Here is a 20067-nt window from a genome sequence, read left to right as displayed (position 1 = left end):
TAAATTACAGGGCCGCCTGTACGTAGGAAATACACAGGGAGGCTGTTTGACAGAGCAGTTTTGCTGGTAGCTGTTAATCGGCTCTAGAGGTGAAAGGTTTGCTTCTGGGAGAGAATGCCAGCTTTACTGTTAGCTTACCATTTTGCTACCAGCCAGGACCATGTATCATTGGCAGCTGCCTAGGAGGGATCTGGAGACACTCTGGAGTGGCCATTAAGGAAAGAGAAGGGGAAGAATGTTAAAAGAACCATTAAAAGCCAGTGGTGTAAACAATAAGTGCCTTTGTTTAAACTCTGGGTTGGAAAGGCTGTTGCTTGAAAACCTTTAATAAAAATGCTTTTTTTCCCCTCTGAGTCTTCTCCCATTGACATACAAGTACTCCAGAGTTTCATTGCATAGCCATTTTCAGGGGTTTGTTTGACACTCCTTTCCCTCGTTAAACTGCCTTGGTGATTTGATATTGGCCGTCCATATTCAGAGGGAGGGAGTAGGTTTAGAACACTAGTTGCTTCAGTGTCTGTGGTCAGTGTCCCCTTAAAAAGAAGAGTGAGACAATTCTAAACTGTTTTGGAGACACAAATAAGGAAAGTGACACCATGTTTTGTAATGGCATTTGGCTTTGGAAATGGAATGAGCAAGGAGATCCAGGAGAGGCCACATATTACAGCTTAATTTATTGAAAAAACATGGCAGCCTAGCTATTTTCTGGAGTAGTGTTATTTGAAAATACCCAGTAGCTGAATTTATTGTATTCAAATCCCATTGATTTCACTGGAGCCTAATGTCATGAATAACTTAATCCCAGTCAGCAAATTCTTCTTGTCCTGATTCTCAGGTTTATCTAATTCAGAACTTTCACATTTTCTTACCTCAGTGGTTGGTAGACAACTTGGTAGCCTTGTACCCACAATTCTCACGTGCCAAATTATTGGCTGTGCTGGTTGAAGATGTGGGGACTGGCTCCCAAATATTGTAGAGGCACTAGATTGCCTATCCCTGTGTGATGCATTGAATTAACAAGGGCAAAATATGCAGACTTCTTATCCTAATTGAGGGAGAAACAGATCTTTGGTAATCAGTTTAATCTCTTTTTATATTGCATGCCTTCCCCTTATGACCAGTAGTATAATATTGATTTGTGCTGCTTTGGTACTGTTCTGCTTCACTCAGTCCAGTAATCAATGTGGCATGACAGCATCTTTAAGGGCTTTGGGGGCATGACAGCTGACAGAAAACTCTACAGATGTTACTAGGATACAGTGACATCCTCTCTGTGACAGTAGACATCCTCTCTGTGTCTAATTTTTAAATATGAACTCTGTGTTTTCAAATTTATGCTAAAGTTAACAGGTAGTTTAATTTTGTCTTGCCTTAAGAGAGGTTCTTGTTTCTTGCAACTTTGATGCTGTTCATCAGCACCTGGTGCCCCTAAAGAGCAGATATGGGACCTACTGGCCTCTAGATCAGGGTTTCTCAGCCAGGTTCTGTGGAACCCTAGTGTTCTGCAAGAGCTTACTAGGGGTTCCCCGGGAGATCATGATTTATTTAAAAAATTATTTTAAATTTGGGCAACACACTCTTGTAGTGATGAGTAGAGACCAAACAAAAATCTAGTTACAGGTGAATGCTATATTGCAGGAAGGGAGAAATATATTACAGGAAAGGAAGAATATATTGCAGGAAGGGAGGAATACAGTATATTGAAGGGGAGGGAAAAGTGCATTTTTCAAGAAATTAATGGACTTGTCCAACTTAGTCTGTGATGTCAGTCTCCCCCTCCTTCATCTTTTCCCTGCAGTTTTCTTGTAGTTATTTTATTTTATGTTACAGACAAACACTGAGTTTTAGTAGTATATAGATTGATTAGACAAACTGGATGTCAGATAAAAATTTCAGAAATAATGGACATTTAGGAGCTAACATATACTTGTTCTATTCAGAAAACTACTATTCTGAAATAATATTCTCTTTGATTAGAATGCTACTCTAGATTAATAAATAAAACATTTAAACAGAGGGCAATAGAAGATTTGTGGTAAAATTCTATATGTGGAAAGGTTCTGCCCTTGTAAAGATGGTAATATTGAAACACAAATTCATATTCTGCTATATTGTAATTTCTATCAAGACACACAAAGAGCTGTTAACTCCTCTTTTAACTCCATTTCCGTGATGGACTGAAGAATGTTATGTGCAGTTTTTATTAGCAGATAAAGACTCCAAGGTAACTCTTGCCATTGCAAAGTTTGTTTCTGCTGCTTGTAAAACTTGCATATTGCTGATAGCAAAATAGCGCAAGCATGTTTGTATACAGTATTTTTTAATCTTGTATGCTCTATTTTATCTTGTATGTTCTATTTTGTAACTCTACGCCTATAGGTTTTATTTAGAAAGTTTTATTTAGTCTGGGTCACTGACCTCTAATAAAAGATTTGATTTGTTTTAATTTGACAGCGATGGTTGAACTATTTACTTCAGCTACAGGGGAAGGCTATGAATCAGAAATAAGCTGAAAACAAAAGACTCAGTCTAAAAAAAGCAAAGTTGTCCATGTTGGTCCTTAAGAAGATAATAAATCTTCAATTGATTGTGAAGTATTTTATAAACAGAGTAGCAAGCAACTTTTGAATTCTCAAAACTCATCAAGCCGAATATTATGCAAAGCAGTGGATAAGGGAGAGGATGGGGACATTTTAAAAAGTGTTGGATAGTATAGCCATAAGGCTACATTTAGGTATTGATTCAAGCTAGATGGCATTGTTAGGCATAGCATTATGAGATAAAGAAGCACTGACTTACTTAAAAGAAAGGTCGGAGTGACTTACATATCTCTCTTGCTTTAGTGAAACAAATATAAAGAATAGAGAAAAGAATAGAGAAAAAACATGTCCATCTACACATTAGCAAAATGCTATTACTGGATGGCCACTGCACGTATTATATTCCAAACTTGGCGAAACTCAAGAGGAATGTGATTCAGAACTGGGGGGCTGCTTCCATGCCATTCCACTTGTATTTATAGCAGTGCTACCAGAACAACGTGAGTTGGGAAAGTGATTTATGGTTACTCCTCCATGCTTCCCCTGGGCTGAGTGACTTTGCCAGGGAAATCATTTCCTCAGCTGCATGACTAATTTGATTGTGTGGCCTAAGAAATAACTACATAAAATGACTACTATGATCTTTGGCCGTTGGAGTCTCTAAGGTGACACTCTTATGTATCTATTTGAGGGTTTCCTTCTAGGTAAGTATATGCAGGATTGCAGCCTACATGATCTAGCAAAGGGGGGAGTAAATTAACGAGTGATTTAATTATCCATAGTAATAATTAAAGAACAATCCTTAGATAGAGACCTTGAAATATTTTTGACTTGTATGATGTTCCACATTAAAGGATTTGGTGTATATGTGTTTGTGTAAAAAAACAAACCCAAGATGATTCAGTGGGTCTTTTTCACTGGAGAGCTGAGTTGCCAGTTGTTCCACTGGCTGCTGTATCTCTCTCTCTGTAGAGGCAGCTTAGTGTGCAGCTGGTGAGAGTTAGCCTTGTTTGCCTGGGTTCTGTGAATACTTTCACTAGTTGATTTCTCCATACCAGCAGGTGAAACTTTTCACAGCACAAAGGTAAACAGACCCACCTGCTAAATTCTGTGCAACAAGCATCTGTTGATAGGATTAGAGCAAGAACAATCCTTAGATAGAGACCTTGAAATATTTTTGACTTGTATGATGTTCCACATTAAAGGATTTGGTGTATATGTGTTTGTGTAAAAAAACAAACCCAAGATGATTTGGTGGGTCTTTTTCACTGGAGAGCTGAGTTGCCAGTTGTTCCACTGGCTGCTGTATCTCTCTCTCTAGAGGCAGCTTAGTGTGCAGGTGGTGAGAGTTGGCCTTGTTTGCCTGGGTTCTGTGAATACTTTCACTGGTTGATTTCTCCATACCAGCAGGTGAAACTTTTCACAGCACAGAGGTAAACAGACCCACCTGCTAAATTCTGTGCAACAAGCATCTGTTGATAGGATTAGAGCAGGCTGGGCTGGTTTTCTGTTTTCCTTAGTTGGCAGGGCTATTGAAAGACTAGAGTTATCAACTGTTGACCTGGAAATAAGGCCTCTTCTTTAAAAATTGCCACAAGGCAACAGATGGGACACAGCTGTTATACCTGTTCCTCCCAATGCACATTGTAGCACAAAAGCAACATATGGATAGAGTTGTTGGGGCACTAAGAGAGGATTTTCAGATGGATCTCCTGGTGATGAAGCAGCTCAGGCACTGGGACCCCATCCCACTCTGCAGCGTTGAGGGTAGGCAGAGAGGAGGAAGAAGGATGGGTGCTTCTTCCCTTCTACAGTAGCGGGCCCAAGCACCTCAAGGGACTCCCTTCACCTTTTTAGTCACTGGGAAAATATGCCTCCGCTGGCTGAGGAAAGGAGGAAGAGCAGGCTGGCAGTAATGGTGCTGCTATGATTGATTTGGGGGTAGCAGTGAAGGAGGAGGAGGAGATGGGATAGCTCCAGCTCCTCCTTCCTTCCTTCCAACTGCTTCCTCATTACAGCTCCTATTGGGGCTCCTTATGACCTGGTTCATTGTTGTTGTAAATATTGAAGGCATGGGACAAAGAGTGGGATAAGGGGGAACCCATGTCTCCCTGGGCCAATGGGCTCCAAAGTTTCCCCCTCTGCCTCCACTGTTTAGAGGAGTAAAGTCTACTTGCCATAGTCTTGGGGGGGGGAGGGTGAACAGATGAGCAGACTATCATATCTTCAGTGGTCACATCTGTCTTATGGTTTTAGTGACTTTCAGAAACTCCATGCACACTGATTTGGCTGCTGACAAGCCTAGAAAGGGTTCATGGTACAATACTGTGTTCCCCTGTGTATGTTTACTCAGAAATAAGCTCCACTTAGGAGACACTTGTTCTCTAGTGTGGTTTACAGTTGCAGTCTAAATTGAGCTGAATAATATAACAAAATGATAAATCTTTTTCTAATGGTAGCTACATAGGGCTGTGTGGGTGAGTGTGCCCATCCTTTGACATGTGAAGTATGCCCTTTCTGCCCATTCTTTCTGAATTGGATACAGGAACATGTCATAAAAGTGTTTTAAAATATGAGTTTTCAATTACATGTACTTTATCTATGAATAATTAAGGCATTTTTTAAAAAATGACTAATTTTTCACCTTCCTGCTGTTGTGCTAGCCCACACTTAAGGCAGCTTGTGCAATCTTGCTCATGCTTATTTGGAAATGAAATCCAACAGAGTTCAGTTCTTGTACCAGAGCAGGCATCGCTTAATTGGCTTTTGCAACTAGTATCTGTATGGAGACTCGGCTTTTTGAGAGCGGACTTTGTAAGTTGTATGTACGCGTGCATGCACGCTTTCAGGAAGAGGAGGTGGCGGATGTGAAGTGCTGCTTTTTAAGGAAGGATGTGAAGAAGCAAGTTTTAAAGGAGTCATGCGCATTTTAATCTCTTTTGTGGTTTTAGAACACCATTGGGAGCTTCCTTGGATGAACAGAGCAACCCAGCATTAAAAGGTAAAAGTCTGGCACTTTCTTGCTCATTAGACTGAAAGTACAAGAATAATAACTCCCAAAATTGCAGTTTGAATTGAAGCTGTTTGGATGTTGCTGAGAGAACCTTGTGTCCCCCCTCCCCCACCAGTGCTTCTGAATAGGAGTGGGATGTTCAGGGTTGAGTACTTACCGTATTCATGTCTCACGAGTGATAAAGCCAAGTGGGACTCGTGTAGATACGTCTGTTTGGATGAGAGAGAGCAAGAGCGAAGCATATTGAGAAGTAGGTCAACCTTTCAGTATATTCTTTCTTGGCTGGCTCTGACTGAACTCGCCACACCTGAAAAGTTACCACTTGCACAAACCAGAATGCAAAAGTTCAAAGTACGACAAGAATGTGCAGGTAGTGACAGGGCAGAGAAGAAGCCCTTGCAGGAGGTGGAGTTCTTTCATTTCATTTTCCAAGGATGAAAGGGAATGCTTGTTTCTGGACAGTACTTAGGCTTAAAACTTTTGGTAAGCGATTTCAAAATGTAAACTTTGTGCTATGCTACATGTGACATAGAATTACTAAGGTATGTGGCATTGTAGATATGAAATGACTCTTTTTCCCTTTTATCTTGAGAGTGTCTTTGGAAGTTTTCTCCCCCCCCCCCGCCTTTATTGTAAGGTTTCTCGTTTATGTTCAGAACTTCCAGTGCTAACAGTGTGAGGCTTATTAGACTAGCACAAACTTCACTACCACTTTGTATAATATGCTAGTGTTATGGGGTGGTTAAAATATGGGATTAGAACTAGGACCAGCTTTATACCCAGTTTCAGCCATGGAGTCTTAACATAACTTTGGGTCAGTCAGTATTTCACAGGGCTGTTGTGATGGGGAAAGAAATGGAGAAGGGAATGCTATGGAGGAAAGATGAGATACAAATGAATAAACATTCTAAAATATATTTAGTGTTTTAATTTACAGTTGACAGTTTTGCTGGAAAATAACCCTAACCATAGGTTTTGATTTTACCAAACTGATATCTTTTTTAGGCATGCTGGTGAGGAATGGAGGAAGTTTTGAAGATGATTTATCTCTGGGAGCAGAAGGTGGGTGTGGCATTAAGCATATGCTTTTTTTTAAGAAAAAAAATAGAACTGGTCTGTTTTTCTAGAAAAGAACAATATATTTTTATTCTGATTGAAGCATGTGAACTAACTTGTTACTGTAAAAAAATAGGAAGAGATCCTTGGAAAAATGTGTCAGAAATCATCTGTCAATAAAATGTAATAACGGTGTATCTGCAAATCTTTTTCAGTTTTCAAAACAAGACAAGTATGTTCATGACAAATTGTGTTTCAGTGAGACATTACAACTTCCTTGAAATTTCACCCCTCTGTTTCTGTCCCTTTTTAACAAAAATATTATGCATATTGTTCTTGGAGCCAGATATATTTCTGGAAAAATAATTATTTTGTTTTCAGATCAGTTAATTATTTTGTTAAACTATGTGGGCTTTCTCTTTATCTGCTGTGTGATTTGTTTGTTTTAAACAACAGGCCTTTAAGATTCTGGGAACTGAACCTAGAATCATTTACTCTTATGCCTCATTTGTGTTGCTATGACCTATTTGGATTTTGTTTAATAGAATATAACTTAGCTAAACTTTTGGTCCACCAACCCCCATTATTGTTTCCTGTACAACAGCCCACTAGTGCAGACCAAGACAGATGCTACATATTATAGAAGGATGAAATGATACTCAATGAGACTCAATTGCTCAGTATTTTAAATCTGAACAACAAGAGTCAACCACAGATTGCCATTTCAAAGCCTAAGAGCTCATGACTCCATTCACCGATCCTAGCCTCAATCTGACTTCTTTGCCAGCACAGAGGAGAGTATGAGAAAGCCTTTGCATGATTGTGAGACAACAACAATTCTTAGTTTTTTCTGTAAGACAACTTCTATGGTTGCATGAGGCTTCTAGTTTTAATTGCTGTTAACCAATAGTGTAGGGGAGCAGCAACGCAGTGAGCAAAGTGTGTGGTGTCCTGGCCTAGGATGGCAAGAGTGGACAGGAAGTATCTGGCTGGCAGACCTGGAATAGCAGTCAGATGTTGTGTGCTCCAGAACAGCCTTCCCTCTGCCTAGGACCTTCCGTGTGCATTGGGACTGCAGAATTCACCATCTGTAATATTCAGAACTGGAAAAATGGGATGGGGAATTCTGGGAGTTGGAATCTCAGCACATCAAGGGGACATTAAGTTGGGAAAGGCTGCTTTGGAATATTAGACACTGAGGGGACTGTTCTCAACCTGCCAGCTATTCTGAAATATGTAAGAATGGTTTTATATCAGGTCTGTCTGGTATTAATTTGAACTTATGGCATCACAGTAATGGGATCCGATTTTGGCAAGAAAATTTTTTAAGGTTTTGTTAACATTTTCCAGAATGGTTAAAAAAAACCTTATTCTTTTTATAGGATTTATAAACATCAAGTCAGAGTATATTGGCATAAGATTTCTCACAACAAACTTGGATTAAGGTTTCTTTGTTTATTGTGAAACAGTTATTTTCATTTTATTTGTTAGGGTTTACTTGATTTCTGTTTATAATTAATCCGTGGAGTGCACAGAAAGATTCCAAGAATTAGATGCCAGGATATGGTGAAATGTTCATGGCTCATTCTGAGTCGTGCCGAAGCTTTACCTTCAGGCCTCTTCTTGCATTAAACCATTTCTGGAATACTCAATACGTGTCTTGGAATCAGATATGTATTAAAACTAGCTTTTCAGATACTGGGAAAGTGGAATAATAACTGTTCAATAGTGAAACAGACTTTTCTGTTTCACTATTGCCACTGGTGAACACATTTTTGTATGTGTTTGCAGGATTTTTTTAACCAAATTATATCTGCTGCAATAAGTCCTAAATGTTTCTGGGTATGCCACCTTCCTTGCATCTCTTCTTGACTTGAAATAAGGGTTTTCATTTTTTCAGCCTTTGCTTATAAACAAATATTTTTGGTATTGAGAGGATGCTCCTAGTTTCGATTGCAGCGTCCTGAGGGAATTAAGATGATACGTTTTAAATATAGGCCAAGAACACCAAGCCGTGATTGTGTGTAACAGAAATCCTATACCATTATTTTCTTGTTTTCAACCCAAAAGAATGTTGGAAAGAAATTATGTAGATGGGCTTTGGACTCTCCATCAGCAGAATAGCTCTGACAACTAACTCAGTGGGACCAAACTTGGTCTGCAGAAAGAAGTCTGCAAAAGAAAGGGGGTTGACAAATGGGCTGAATCAAGCTGGGGAATGTAGAGAAAGAAGAATTGCAATGCATCCCTTTGGGCAGCAGCCTAGAATGATGCTGACTGCTCCATTCTAACGCCCTCCTTCTCCCCTCCCCACCCCGATTGTGTAACCCAGAGCTGAGTATATCCATTCTGCCCTGGGCTCCCCGGTACATACAGTATATAAGCATAAACACACAGATGTGCAACATAGGGAGAGAGCAGAAGCACAAATGTAGGGACATACTTTTATTCTACAGAGAAAAATACAGATGCCTCCTATGGCCACTGGTGGTAAAGGAATGAAAAGAATTCCTTGTGTGCTCTCCCTGCCTTATGCAAAATAAATATTCAGGCAAGGGTCTTGCTAGAAATTCTAATGTGGGATCATTTTCTCAGATCCAGCATGAAACAGGATCACCTATTGATCACATATTTCTTCTATCCTCAGATGTATAGTTAGTTCATCCATGTCACTAGGTCTCAATGCCATTTATTTGATTTGGCTGGGGATCTTGTGTAAACCCATCCTTTGTGATTTGTAAACCAGGGTCTGTGGCTTAACATACTGCATGAACCTAGCCAACTGTGATTTATCCAACAGTCTCGGGGGGAGATGGGCAGCATATAAATGTAATAATAAATGAATAAATAAAAATAAAAATCCATTGTAAAAACAATTAGCAATGCAGCATGCATTCAAAATATCATTTATAAAATAAAAGCGATTGAATTGCTTGTTATTTCTGTTAATGATTACAATGTATTTTTGTTTCTGTAATTTGTATGTATAAATTTATATTCATTCTCTCCTTCCTTTCCCCCCCCTTCTTTAGCAAATCAATTGCATCAAAGCAGTGAACAAATGGAAATCTGGTAAAAATTCAGACTTTTTGCTTTGGAGTAATGTCTGACATGAAGTTAATCTTTCTGTATGAACATGATTCTTTTTAATGGTTTGTCATCAAGCACATAAGCTGATGAGACACAGCTGTGAGCGGCTTTTTTTCCCCTTCCCAAAAAGCTGCATTAAGTTAATTTTGGTTTTTTCTTTAATTTTGAGTGAGATAGTCCACTTTCTACCCACCATAATTATGATGCAGATCCCAAACTGATGAATGGATCTTCCATGACCCATTATGGCACCTCTGTAAAACCTCTTTCCAGATCTGGTGAATGGTGATAGACTCTAACAGGTGTATCACCATTGCATTAGTCACTGGAGGTACTAATAAAAACTCCATATAGTTCCAGCAATTGGGAAAAGGCAGAGTACAGCATATTGTGTTTCCATATTATATAGAATTATAAAAAAACAATTTCAATCAAGTACATTTACCTGTCGTTCTGATTGTAATTCAGTTACATAATTATTGACCAGAGGAGTAACCTATTGTCTCCGAGATCTTTTTGGGTGGCCCTCAAAGCCCCTCAAACTGCACTTCTAAATGTAATGTCCTACGCTTTGAAAAGAAGCTGTAGTGTTAGTTTAAAATAAGCTTGATGCAATTAAAAGTAGAAAAAAACCTACTTTCTCCCCTGACACTCCCCCCCCCAGGAACAGAAAATTCTGGCTCTACTTGCATGTCTACAGTGGGGTTCACCACTGTACTTTGCATTGTTTTTCTTACCTTCTACAACACTGTTTTCCATCAAGCCAATAACTGTGACTGATCTGGTCCACAGACGTTTCCCACTTTTGTGCTTTAGCAAGTAGCAGTCCAAAACATCTGGAAGGAGAAAGTTCTACTCTTCAGCTGAGGAAATAAGTGATGCTGTTAAATTACCATTCATTTTTGTGCTTGTACACTTAATTTCTTTCAAACTAAAATTCTGTGCCGCGATAAAAAAGCAGAAGTTCAGTACAGCTCTCTGGATGTGATAAATAGAACTAGGTGGGGTACTTTTAGCAGAGGAAACAGTTGTGGGGTTTGGAAGGGATCATGAGGCTCATAGTGGAAAGCTGCTGCTGTGCATTGTAACCAAAGTGATTTTAAGAAAAAGAGGAGGAGTAGAATTTTGGATATTTGGGGTATTCTTAAAGGATGAGGCAAGCTCTCCACCCTTGTAATTATGGATTCCCTTTGTGTTGTCAGTAATAGTATGTTGGCAAAGGACAAGAGACTTCAGTTTCATCAGAGGGGGAGAAGTATGAATTCCACTGGCTCAGGAAAAAGCAGTGCAACCGTTTCTAGGTAAGCAAAGGACTATTAGTGTGGGATAAGTGGTCAATGACATTTTTTTATTCCACCTCTTTTTTTCTTCTGGAAAAAAAGAAATCACATTTTATACAGTTTTATCACAGTCTCACTTGCCTGCAGCTTGATGATACCTCCTTTTGAGATATACTTAAAAATTGCCACCTTTGGAGTTTCATGATCTTTCGGCATGCTATGTTATGGCAGCTATGTGTGTTCATATATCTGCCTTATTCGCATATGTTTTTCATTCGAATTAAATGGGAACAGCAAGTGATGGGAGTTGAATCTCTTGAATTCTGGTGATGGAAACTGCCCTGCCTTCCAGTTTCTGGAGTCTAGGAGTATACCATGGGGTTCATCTGGATTAAGACCACTATGAGAGAAATATATTCCTTTCCCATAGACTTCTTATTTCCTGAAATGTAAACATATACTTCTATATGTGCCGGAATTTTAAAATTCCTTTGTTGCCAGTGGAATTTAAGAGGAAAAAAACTCCACAGGAAGTAAAGGAAATCCACAGGAACAGTTCCACGCTGTGTTCTTCAAAAGTCTCCTTTGAGCTGAACTTGATTCCTGGTGATGTCATGGACATATCCATGTACTTTTCTTGGCAATGTTGTAAAGTGGTTTACCATTGCTGCCTTCTGGTGATATTTCTTGAACTTCCCAGTCTAGTCTACAGATCTTGCATTCTCTGAATAATTTGTGGAGTTTAGTTCTCAGACTTTTTGCTATCCACTCATCTCCCTGTTGAATTCCATACTTCTGCTCTCAGGCTCATGGCAGAGCAGAGGGAGGAGAGAAATGCAGCTAAACTTTTCTTCCCTGATTTCTCTCTTCCTTTCTTGCCAGGATGGCAGGCTGGACTGGAAACATTGCTGGGAATTGGAACTTCTAATGTTTTGCTTCCTAATCAATGAAGAATTTGATAGATCATTGGTGTAATTTTGTACTATGAGTAGAGTAGGTGAAATGTGCTTGGAAGCGGTTTCGCTTGAAGGAGTTCCTAATGCAGCTCGTAGCACCTAGTTGATCTTAGCTGACCTCAGAAAGCTAAGAAGGGTAAGATTCATATTTGGAAGAGAGACTACTAGGAAATTGAAAAAGTTTTGAAAGATGGCAATAGAAACCACTCCTGCATTACCAAAACAACTCTTCACAGATGTGTTCGTGCAGTCATCAGTTGAGCTTAGCTCAAAGGAGACTATCTTCTGTAAAGGAGAGAATGGATCTGTGTGGTTCATTCTGCATTTCTGTTGCTACCCCATTGCCCTCCATTCATTGGAGGGCAATGGTTTTGAGTGGGCTACCTGCTATATCTGTAAAGCCTCCACACATAATTTGAGAGCAAATCAAGTGGTGTATAAAGTACACGATATCACACACCATTGCTCATATGGTTGTGATTACACCAGTGCTGCATTAAGGCCAATGTGTGCAAGATGCTGGGAGCCTAATCTCCCCTCCCCCATATCCTTTAAAAGATAAAGCTCCTTACTCAGGCTGTGCAGACTCTTTTTTACAAAGTAAACCCACATAGACTCAGGTCAGTCTGTATTAAGTATTTTAAAAAAGAGGTGGCTGAGAAGGTTGGCTGAATGCCTTCAACCTGCATGTGACAGCCCTAGCCTGGTTCAGGCCATCATTGCTTTGTATTTAAGAAATAAAGTACTGAAAAGGATGAGGTGCCACACATTTCTGCAGAGCATTTTGGTTGCCCCTTAGAATCCAGATCTTATAGGATTTGAAATGATGCAGTGAGTTTGCTGTCCAAGTACAGAATGCTTCTCGCTGCTTTCCAACACATGGAGAGCAATGCAGTTATGACAGAGAAGACTGGGTGAATAAGCAAAGTCTAGCTCTCTGCCTTTTCACAACAGTATAGTTGAACTGCGAGTTTATGGGTCGGGCTTTGCTTTCAAGGAAGCTTGAAGAAGATGTATGACAGTCTGTCCCTATATATAATTTTTGATTGAAATCATACAGACTTAAACATTCTTCTAGGTAAGTTCTGTTCCTCGTTACTCTCCAAACTGAATTAATAGCGTAGCCTTTTCTAGGTGTGCTTAGAAGTAAGTCCTGTTAAAATTAATAGAATTATGGGAGAGTGTACAACAAATATTTCAAATATTTATCATTGCTTTATGAATTAAATTCAGAGGCACAGTCTTAAGTAGACCAAACTCTCCATTTATAAATTTATTTTTAAGTAAGTTCACAGAATCAAAAAGCCCTTTCATCTTTCTTAAATGCGTAAAATTAGAGTCTGAATCTTTTAATCCAAGTATTCGATTTAACTGTCTTATAGATTTCACCTCTACTTAACCAGAAAGGGAGAATATGTAGTGCAATTCTTGTGTTCTTGTTTTAATATAGTGTGTCTGAACTACTGGAACTCTATGAGGAAGATCCTGAAGAGGTTCTCTATAATCTTGGATTTGGACGTGATGAACCAGATATTGCTTCTAAAATTCCATCAAGGTTTTTTAATTCATCATCTTTTGCAAGGGGAATAGATATCAAAGTGTTTCTGAGTGCCCAACTGCAACGAATGGAAGTGGAAAATCCCAATTTTGCTTTGACAAGTATGTGTTTCTTTCCTTACTTGGCGGTGTACAAATTCAGTAAACATAAATGCATAAAAATTCAATATGTTCCTAAATAATTTCAGAAGTTGGCTATGAAAAGTATGATGGTGCCTGATTAAACTCCTTGTTTTTCAGGATAGTAAACTAGAAATAAAGGGAGCTAAAGTTATTAGTTGCAAAGTCCTTCTAGTTTTAAACTTTCTGAACCTAGTCACTTGAGGAGAGAATGTTGTCAATGCAGCTAATTACCCCTTTGCAATTTGGAAAGTCAATTTCTCAAATTATAGTGAGTATATAGGTAACTGTAGCAAAACACTAGGAGCACTTGACCAGCCTTCCTCAGCCTGGGTTCCTTGTAATAGTTTAACCCTCAGATCTCAGCATCTTGCTTCCTATGCTAGCTAGAGATGATGGAATCAATAAGGAAGGCTGCTCTAAACTTTTGGTGCCATCCTACTCACGATTGACTGTGGACAGCAGAATAAAGTGGGAGTAGTATATGTGGCATGTGGAATTGGAATGTGAGAAAAAATTCAGAGAAGAGGGAGTGGAACTCATTTCCAAGACAGTTCAGTAAGGAGATGGGCACTTTTGCTTGGTGGAAAAGTGATGGAAGGCATCTCAGGTTTTTCCCCTCTTCTTCATCTGAACGGTTTCCCAATGACATAACTTGGTGTGTATTATTTTCTTGGATTTATATGCCGCTGTGGTTGATACAGACTCTGAGTGGCTTACATACCTAATAAACTTTAAAACAATAAAAATGAAAGAATGTATTTTCCTTTGAGTGACTTAAAAGGCAAATGTGTTTTTAAGACCGATCCCATGACAAAACAATTCAAGACTGTCTCCTTTCCCTCAGGGAATACTGTAAGTAACATTCTGGTAATGCATGGAATCCTAGTTAATTGCATCAGATTTCAGAAGCCAAAGATAGTTGAAAGTCAGAAATCTGGCTTGGCTTTGGCTCTGATGTGCTGGTGTTTCTGTTTTTAACTTTGCAAATTTCAAGTTCATTTGTAGTTTCAATATTGCATTTTTACAACGCTGCCCTTTGTTCTTTTTGTCATTTTGGTTTTGTCTTTTCACCAGGTCGTTTTCGGCAAATTGAAGTGCTTACTACTGTCGCCAATGCATTCTCTTCCTTGTACTCCCAAGTTTCTGGCACTCCCTTGCAAAAAATTGGGAGCATGAATTCATCTTCCAGTAAAGAAGCATCCAGCCCTCCTCCTCTGACACGAAGCAACACAGCGAATCGTTTGATGAAGACCCTGTCTAAACTCAATCTCTGTGGGAACCCTCAAGCAGGGGACAGTGGCAGTAATATAACCACTGAGAAGGGCAAATCTGAAAATGGGAGTGAAGAAGCAGAAGTGAAAAATGAAGCCAAAACCCCAAAACACTTCAAAGCATCTTTGTTGGCAACAGTAAAAGAAGAAGTATCTTGCAATCAGTGCAACCTACTAGGAGCTTTAGATACTTCAGAACTTTCTCCTGGCACTAACATTCAACAGGAAACTCAAGGTTATGCTATGTCTTATGAAGATCAGCAAAATAACAACTCTTTTGGACATTCGGGTGGACTCCATGAAAAGATTGCTGCTATGAACTCTTCTAGTCTCATGGCCGATACTCTGGAATCAACCAATTCTGAACTTAAAAGTATCGGGGCAATACAAACGCCTCCAGCTTCAGTGGCTGATAAAGAGACTTGTGTTCCGCTAACCATTCCATCCATTGCCAGCCTCATGCTGCAACAGAAGGACTCCTTTGAAATGGAAGAGGTACGTAGAAAGAGATAAGGGTTGTTATTGTTGTTCTAGTTCCTCAAGTGCTGACTCTCCTCCATATTCTGCACCAGCTTTTTCTAGCCTGACACCTGGTAGATGGTGGAACCAAGTAGGGGACTTTGGAGAGTTGTTGTCCCTGCACGTTGTGTGGATTGCACAGATGTTGGATGTAGAGTTTTGAGAAGCTGCTAAAGCGGTTCTTTGGTATGCAGTGCAGGAGATCTTAAACTAGGATTTTAAACTAGAGCCTTCTTGGCTTCATGTACCAACCCTGATCCATTTTTAGTGAGTACTCCAGTTACAGGAACTCTCACAAAGAGGGGATTGGGGTACTAATGGGAAGGAAGGTTATACTCTTCTGAGATACTCCTGATTAAAACTATGCTTAAAAGCCAGCCAGCCAGCCAGCGATATAGCATGTTTGGTACTGTTAGTTACTGTTAGGGATGGACAGCCTGTGGCCTCTTAGTTTCACTTGTTTATGCTTTTGGAGTTCCCTCCCACCACAATTGCCGAAAACTGACAGCATAGTTTCTTTCCATTTTTAAGTGGGAATCACATAAGAACCTATTTTAAACTCTAAAACAGGTCTGTCAACCTATTGAAATTTAGTGAGAAGCTCCTATTCCAGGATGGGTAATACTGAATTAGATAGACAGGTGGATGAATTTAAAGCAGCTGGCCCTTACACCTTTAGATCAGGGGTAAGTAACTTGATGTTCTCCAGATAATATGGACTGCAATTCACAGCATTTCTTTCTGTTAATTATGCCAGATGGAGCAGTTGGAAATTGGTCATAAAATTTTGGAGAGTTCCAAGTTATTATATTAATCCTTGTTATAGGTGTATTTCAAGTTATTGGATTTCATCCCTAAAGCTCATAATGGTTGAATACCACTTGCATCAGTGTCCTGACATGATTAATGTTAATAATTTTATCCATGTGGCAGGTCTGGACAATTCTAATTTTGATGAAGGCATTAAAGCATCCATGTCTGCCTCTCAGTTGTGCAACTTTTTATTTTTTATCCAAAGCCTGTCTTCTGGAATTGGAAAATGTATTCTCCCTGTGACGTTCCCATATCATGCTAACCATAAGAGGGTTTATTTCTTTTTCACATTACGAGGAATAGGTATTTAGCCATTCTACTTTATAAACCATGGTTTATGGCTTAGTGTTTTTTATATATATACCCAGGTATTATGTAGACTTCAGCAGATTATGGTTAAAACAAACCAGGATTTAGCATGCTATATAAACCTGGCCTGTACATACTCGTATGCTTTCTTATGCCATTTTTGATGGCCAGGATTAATCTTTAATTTTTACCTGGGTTGGACTATCCTTTATTCAAAGGATAAAGTTATTTACTCAAATAATGTATATCTGGAACATGGGGAATAGGATAGAAAGAGCCAAGTATTTAAGCAGCTAATTGTTGTTTGTGCATGTATTTTTGGGAATGGATTTACATATATATGAAATTCATTGAAATCCTGTGTTTCTTTTACATAAGTATGTTCCCCAAACTGGTGCCCTCCAGGTGAGCAGCATCCATCCAACTCCTTCATCCTTGGCAAACATGCTATGTATGGAGAAGGAGTGTACATCTGAAGTGTACCAATTTGGAGAAAAGTAACCTGGTATATATGGCCTAGCACCCCTCTCTCCAGTCTTCCCAGTTCCTTGCTGACAGCTGTCATTATGCTTGAAAGTGCAGCATATTTAAGTGAATTCCTGACCTTCCTAGTATTTTGCTTTCCTTTCTCCATTATCCTTGCTTTCCATTATCCTTGCTGTTTCCTACCTGGAAAACCCCTGCCCAGGACGCATTTGTACCGTATCCATATTGAGACCAAGCATGTGTTTTCTGGGTCCATGCCCAGACCAAACACATATGTTTTGGTCCCAGCACAAACCACTCAATATTGTCCTTTTTAGACATGCAAGCCTGTTCACAGCAAAATGTGCACATTCCTACTCATTCAAGGCTGCTGCAACACCTTTGAAAAAGGTCACTGAGTGTCAGTGAATGAAATACACCTGAAATAATACATTACCAAGTTATGTTTATGATTTTATGGGTAGTGCACAGAAATGAGGAATCTAGCTGTTAATAGCAGAAATGAGGACAGTTCCTATTTCTTTTTATCCTTTTTTTGTTTTTCTGATTGTCTTGTGCATAGAAAACACTGTGTGACAGTGTGGAAAGTGCCCTCAAGATCTGCTTTTCTTCTTTCCAAGCTGGACTTTGGAATGTTTTCTTTGCACGTAGCATGGCAAAGATGTCGAGGGCACAGTTTTCCATGCTGTCCCAGAGCCCTTGAGGCTGGAGCTTCTGTCGGAAGTCTGCTGCTGTCAAGATAGCCAGCGTGGGAGCGTGAGTCAAGGCACAGCTTTCCCAGGAGCTCTGGCCTCTGCGTTCTCAGCCAATTGGATGCGTTTGTGCTGGCATGCTTATTGATATTGGCGAAAGAGATGTGGAGGGGTGGAGGGAACAGGGCAAAGATTGTGCGTAGAAATGCAGGCAGGATTCTGACCCTGCCAGCAGCAGCAGCAGCAGAGGCGGGTGAGGGGAAGGATCGGCCCTTTATCCCACCCCGACCCCCTGATCACCCAGTGGGAAAGGGAGGACCAGAAACTCCAGCACAGCCCTAGGAGCAAATGAAGTCACGGAGTCGCCTTTGCAGACTTGACACCTAGTAAATGGCTTGTAAGATGGGTATTTATATGCATTAATAACAGTAATGCGGAGACATCTGTGTGCTTGTCTTTGGGTTTCTTTGGTTTTGTTTTGTTTAAGGAGTCTTAAAATTAAGGAGCTGCTGTTGCTGTTTCAGTTGTGTGATGTACGCATTTTTAGAGAGTGCAGTGCAGATATAGCTGAAGATAGTAACTTGTTAATGAGTACAGATTCTGGCTTCCAGACATTTTAGAATTTGTCTGTCTTCCAACTGTCGTATTTTTACAGAAATCTAGTTTAAAAGTGGAAGGCGATATTTGCTATCGATACTACATTGAGGATAGATGTATATTAATTCTATGTACAGTATGTTTTTGTTGTTCTTTAACACTCTGCTATGGAATCCCTCCCCTTGCTCTGATTTTTACCTTATGGCATTCTTATTCCAGCATCTTTCTTCTTCCTTTTCTATGACAGCACTGATTCAAACACACAGGAGCCATTTCTGATACTGTATAGATTTAAGTGTCTCCAACTTCAGTTCTGAAACAGATGGGGAGAGAAAACTAAGTGGCATAATCTAAGTTTGCTCCTAAACATTGCAGCAAAACTGCAGAATCTGAGTTCTGGTGATCTGGCATGCAAGAAGCTGGGTGTCTCTTTGCAGAGAAATGCTGATTAAAAAGGAACAGTGGGAGAGCCATGAAGACTCATTTATGAAGCAGAATTCGTTTCCTGCTTTCTTTGGTTCCTTTCTAGCTAAGCTGTAGTTTAGGGGCATGCAGACTTAGGTTTGCTGGGTCTAATTTTGCTTTACAAGGTCCCTGACTTAAGTGCAAAGGAATAGCTTGAGATCGGAAAATAAACTTTACCATTAAAAGATTTAGGATGTCTCTGACTCAGTGTCTCAATTCAGAAATTTGTTTTCTGTACTAGAAATGAGATCACAGTTGAGTTGCATAAAACCATGCCCAAACGTTTCTTTCATCTTTATAGTCTAATTTAAACACTTGGAAAGCAGAAACATTTAGGGATCAAATGCAAATCAACCAGAAATCTGCCAGTAGATTCTGCTCATACTTTCCTCCAATTCTGCTGTTCTCCAGGAACAAACAAGAACTAGTATGCTGTAAGAAAGCTGCTACCGCACAGATAAAATAACAGAAAGATTGCTGTAGGTCCAAAGCATCCTCTCCAGAGATTGCCTGTTGCTGTACCTTTGTGTTAACAGCCTCGCTTACTTTCAGCAGAGACAGTAAATAACTGCTGGCTTATTGCCAGTGTCTCTCCTGGTAACAAACAATTCTACTGCCTCTGTTTATTGCAGGTGATCAAATGTGCCATTTGTTTCTCATGCAAAGATTTAGTAAAATTACCTGTCCTCAAAAGAGGTTGGCTTTAGCCTACCCCTTCATCAGTTTCTCCTCCAAAAAGTGGCTTGCACAGACACAAATGGGTACCTATTTATGGTTTTAAGAAAAGGAGGTGTCTGCTCTCAAGTAAGAATGCTGCTTAACTTTTTTGGTATAGGGTTATTGACTTGGGCTGGGCAAAATCATTTAGAGCATTGGTTCTCAACGGGGGCGGTACCACCCCCCGGGGGGCGGTGGGAGGATGCTGAGGGGCAGTGAACTTGTTTTGGGTGGTAGGGGGGCGATGAGCATGTTTTGGCATTCGAACTTAATTTTAAAACTCCCCCAAAAATGTATTAAATCGATTATCCGGTTTACACCATTTGTATCAGCAATAAAACAAATTTACGCGATGGCTGCCCTCACGCACTTCTAAGAATGGTGAGACGAATTTGTATTCTAGGTAGGATGACCTTGAAGAACTCGACACTACGATTCTTCTCCGATCCCAACCAGCACAGTGCATGCGTCAGCTGTTTTCCCGCGCGATTAATCGCAGCGAGTGCGTTAGCTGTCTTCCCATGTGATTAATCGCAGTGCGTGCGTTGAGCGTCCTTTCAGTATGAATGTTTGATCTGACCCG

General features: G+C 39.8%; 1 protein-coding gene across 8 annotated transcripts in view; it reads left to right on the top strand.

The window, feature by feature from the left end:
* The window catches only part of ITPRID2 (ITPR interacting domain containing 2), a 72855-nt gene that overhangs the window by 18305 nt on the left and 34483 nt on the right, over window positions 1–20067 (top strand). For all 8 annotated transcript variants that reach the window (XR_015795202.1, XR_015795203.1, XR_015795205.1 and 5 more), the window contains 6 exons: window positions 5492–5541; window positions 6559–6615; window positions 9642–9681; window positions 10902–11000; window positions 13386–13594; window positions 14690–15381. Coding sequence is in view for 4 of the 8 variants with exons in the window: in XM_025163091.2 (XP_025018859.1) it covers window positions 5492–5541; window positions 6559–6615; window positions 9642–9681; window positions 10902–11000; window positions 13386–13594; window positions 14690–15381 (1147 nt within the window). In the remaining 4 variants the exon portion in view is untranslated. The remainder of the gene's footprint in view (window positions 1–5491; window positions 5542–6558; window positions 6616–9641; window positions 9682–10901; window positions 11001–13385; window positions 13595–14689; window positions 15382–20067) is intronic.

The sequence above is a fragment of the Python bivittatus genome, unplaced genomic scaffold, assembly GCF_059951505.1.
Source record: "Python bivittatus isolate LINGU-HERP-01145 unplaced genomic scaffold, Pbiv_v1 ctg000200_np1212, whole genome shotgun sequence".
Taxonomy (NCBI): domain Eukaryota; kingdom Metazoa; phylum Chordata; class Lepidosauria; order Squamata; family Pythonidae; genus Python; species Python bivittatus.
The sequence above is the reverse complement of the archived record's forward strand: the minus strand, read 5'-3'. Positions and strand labels throughout refer to the sequence as shown.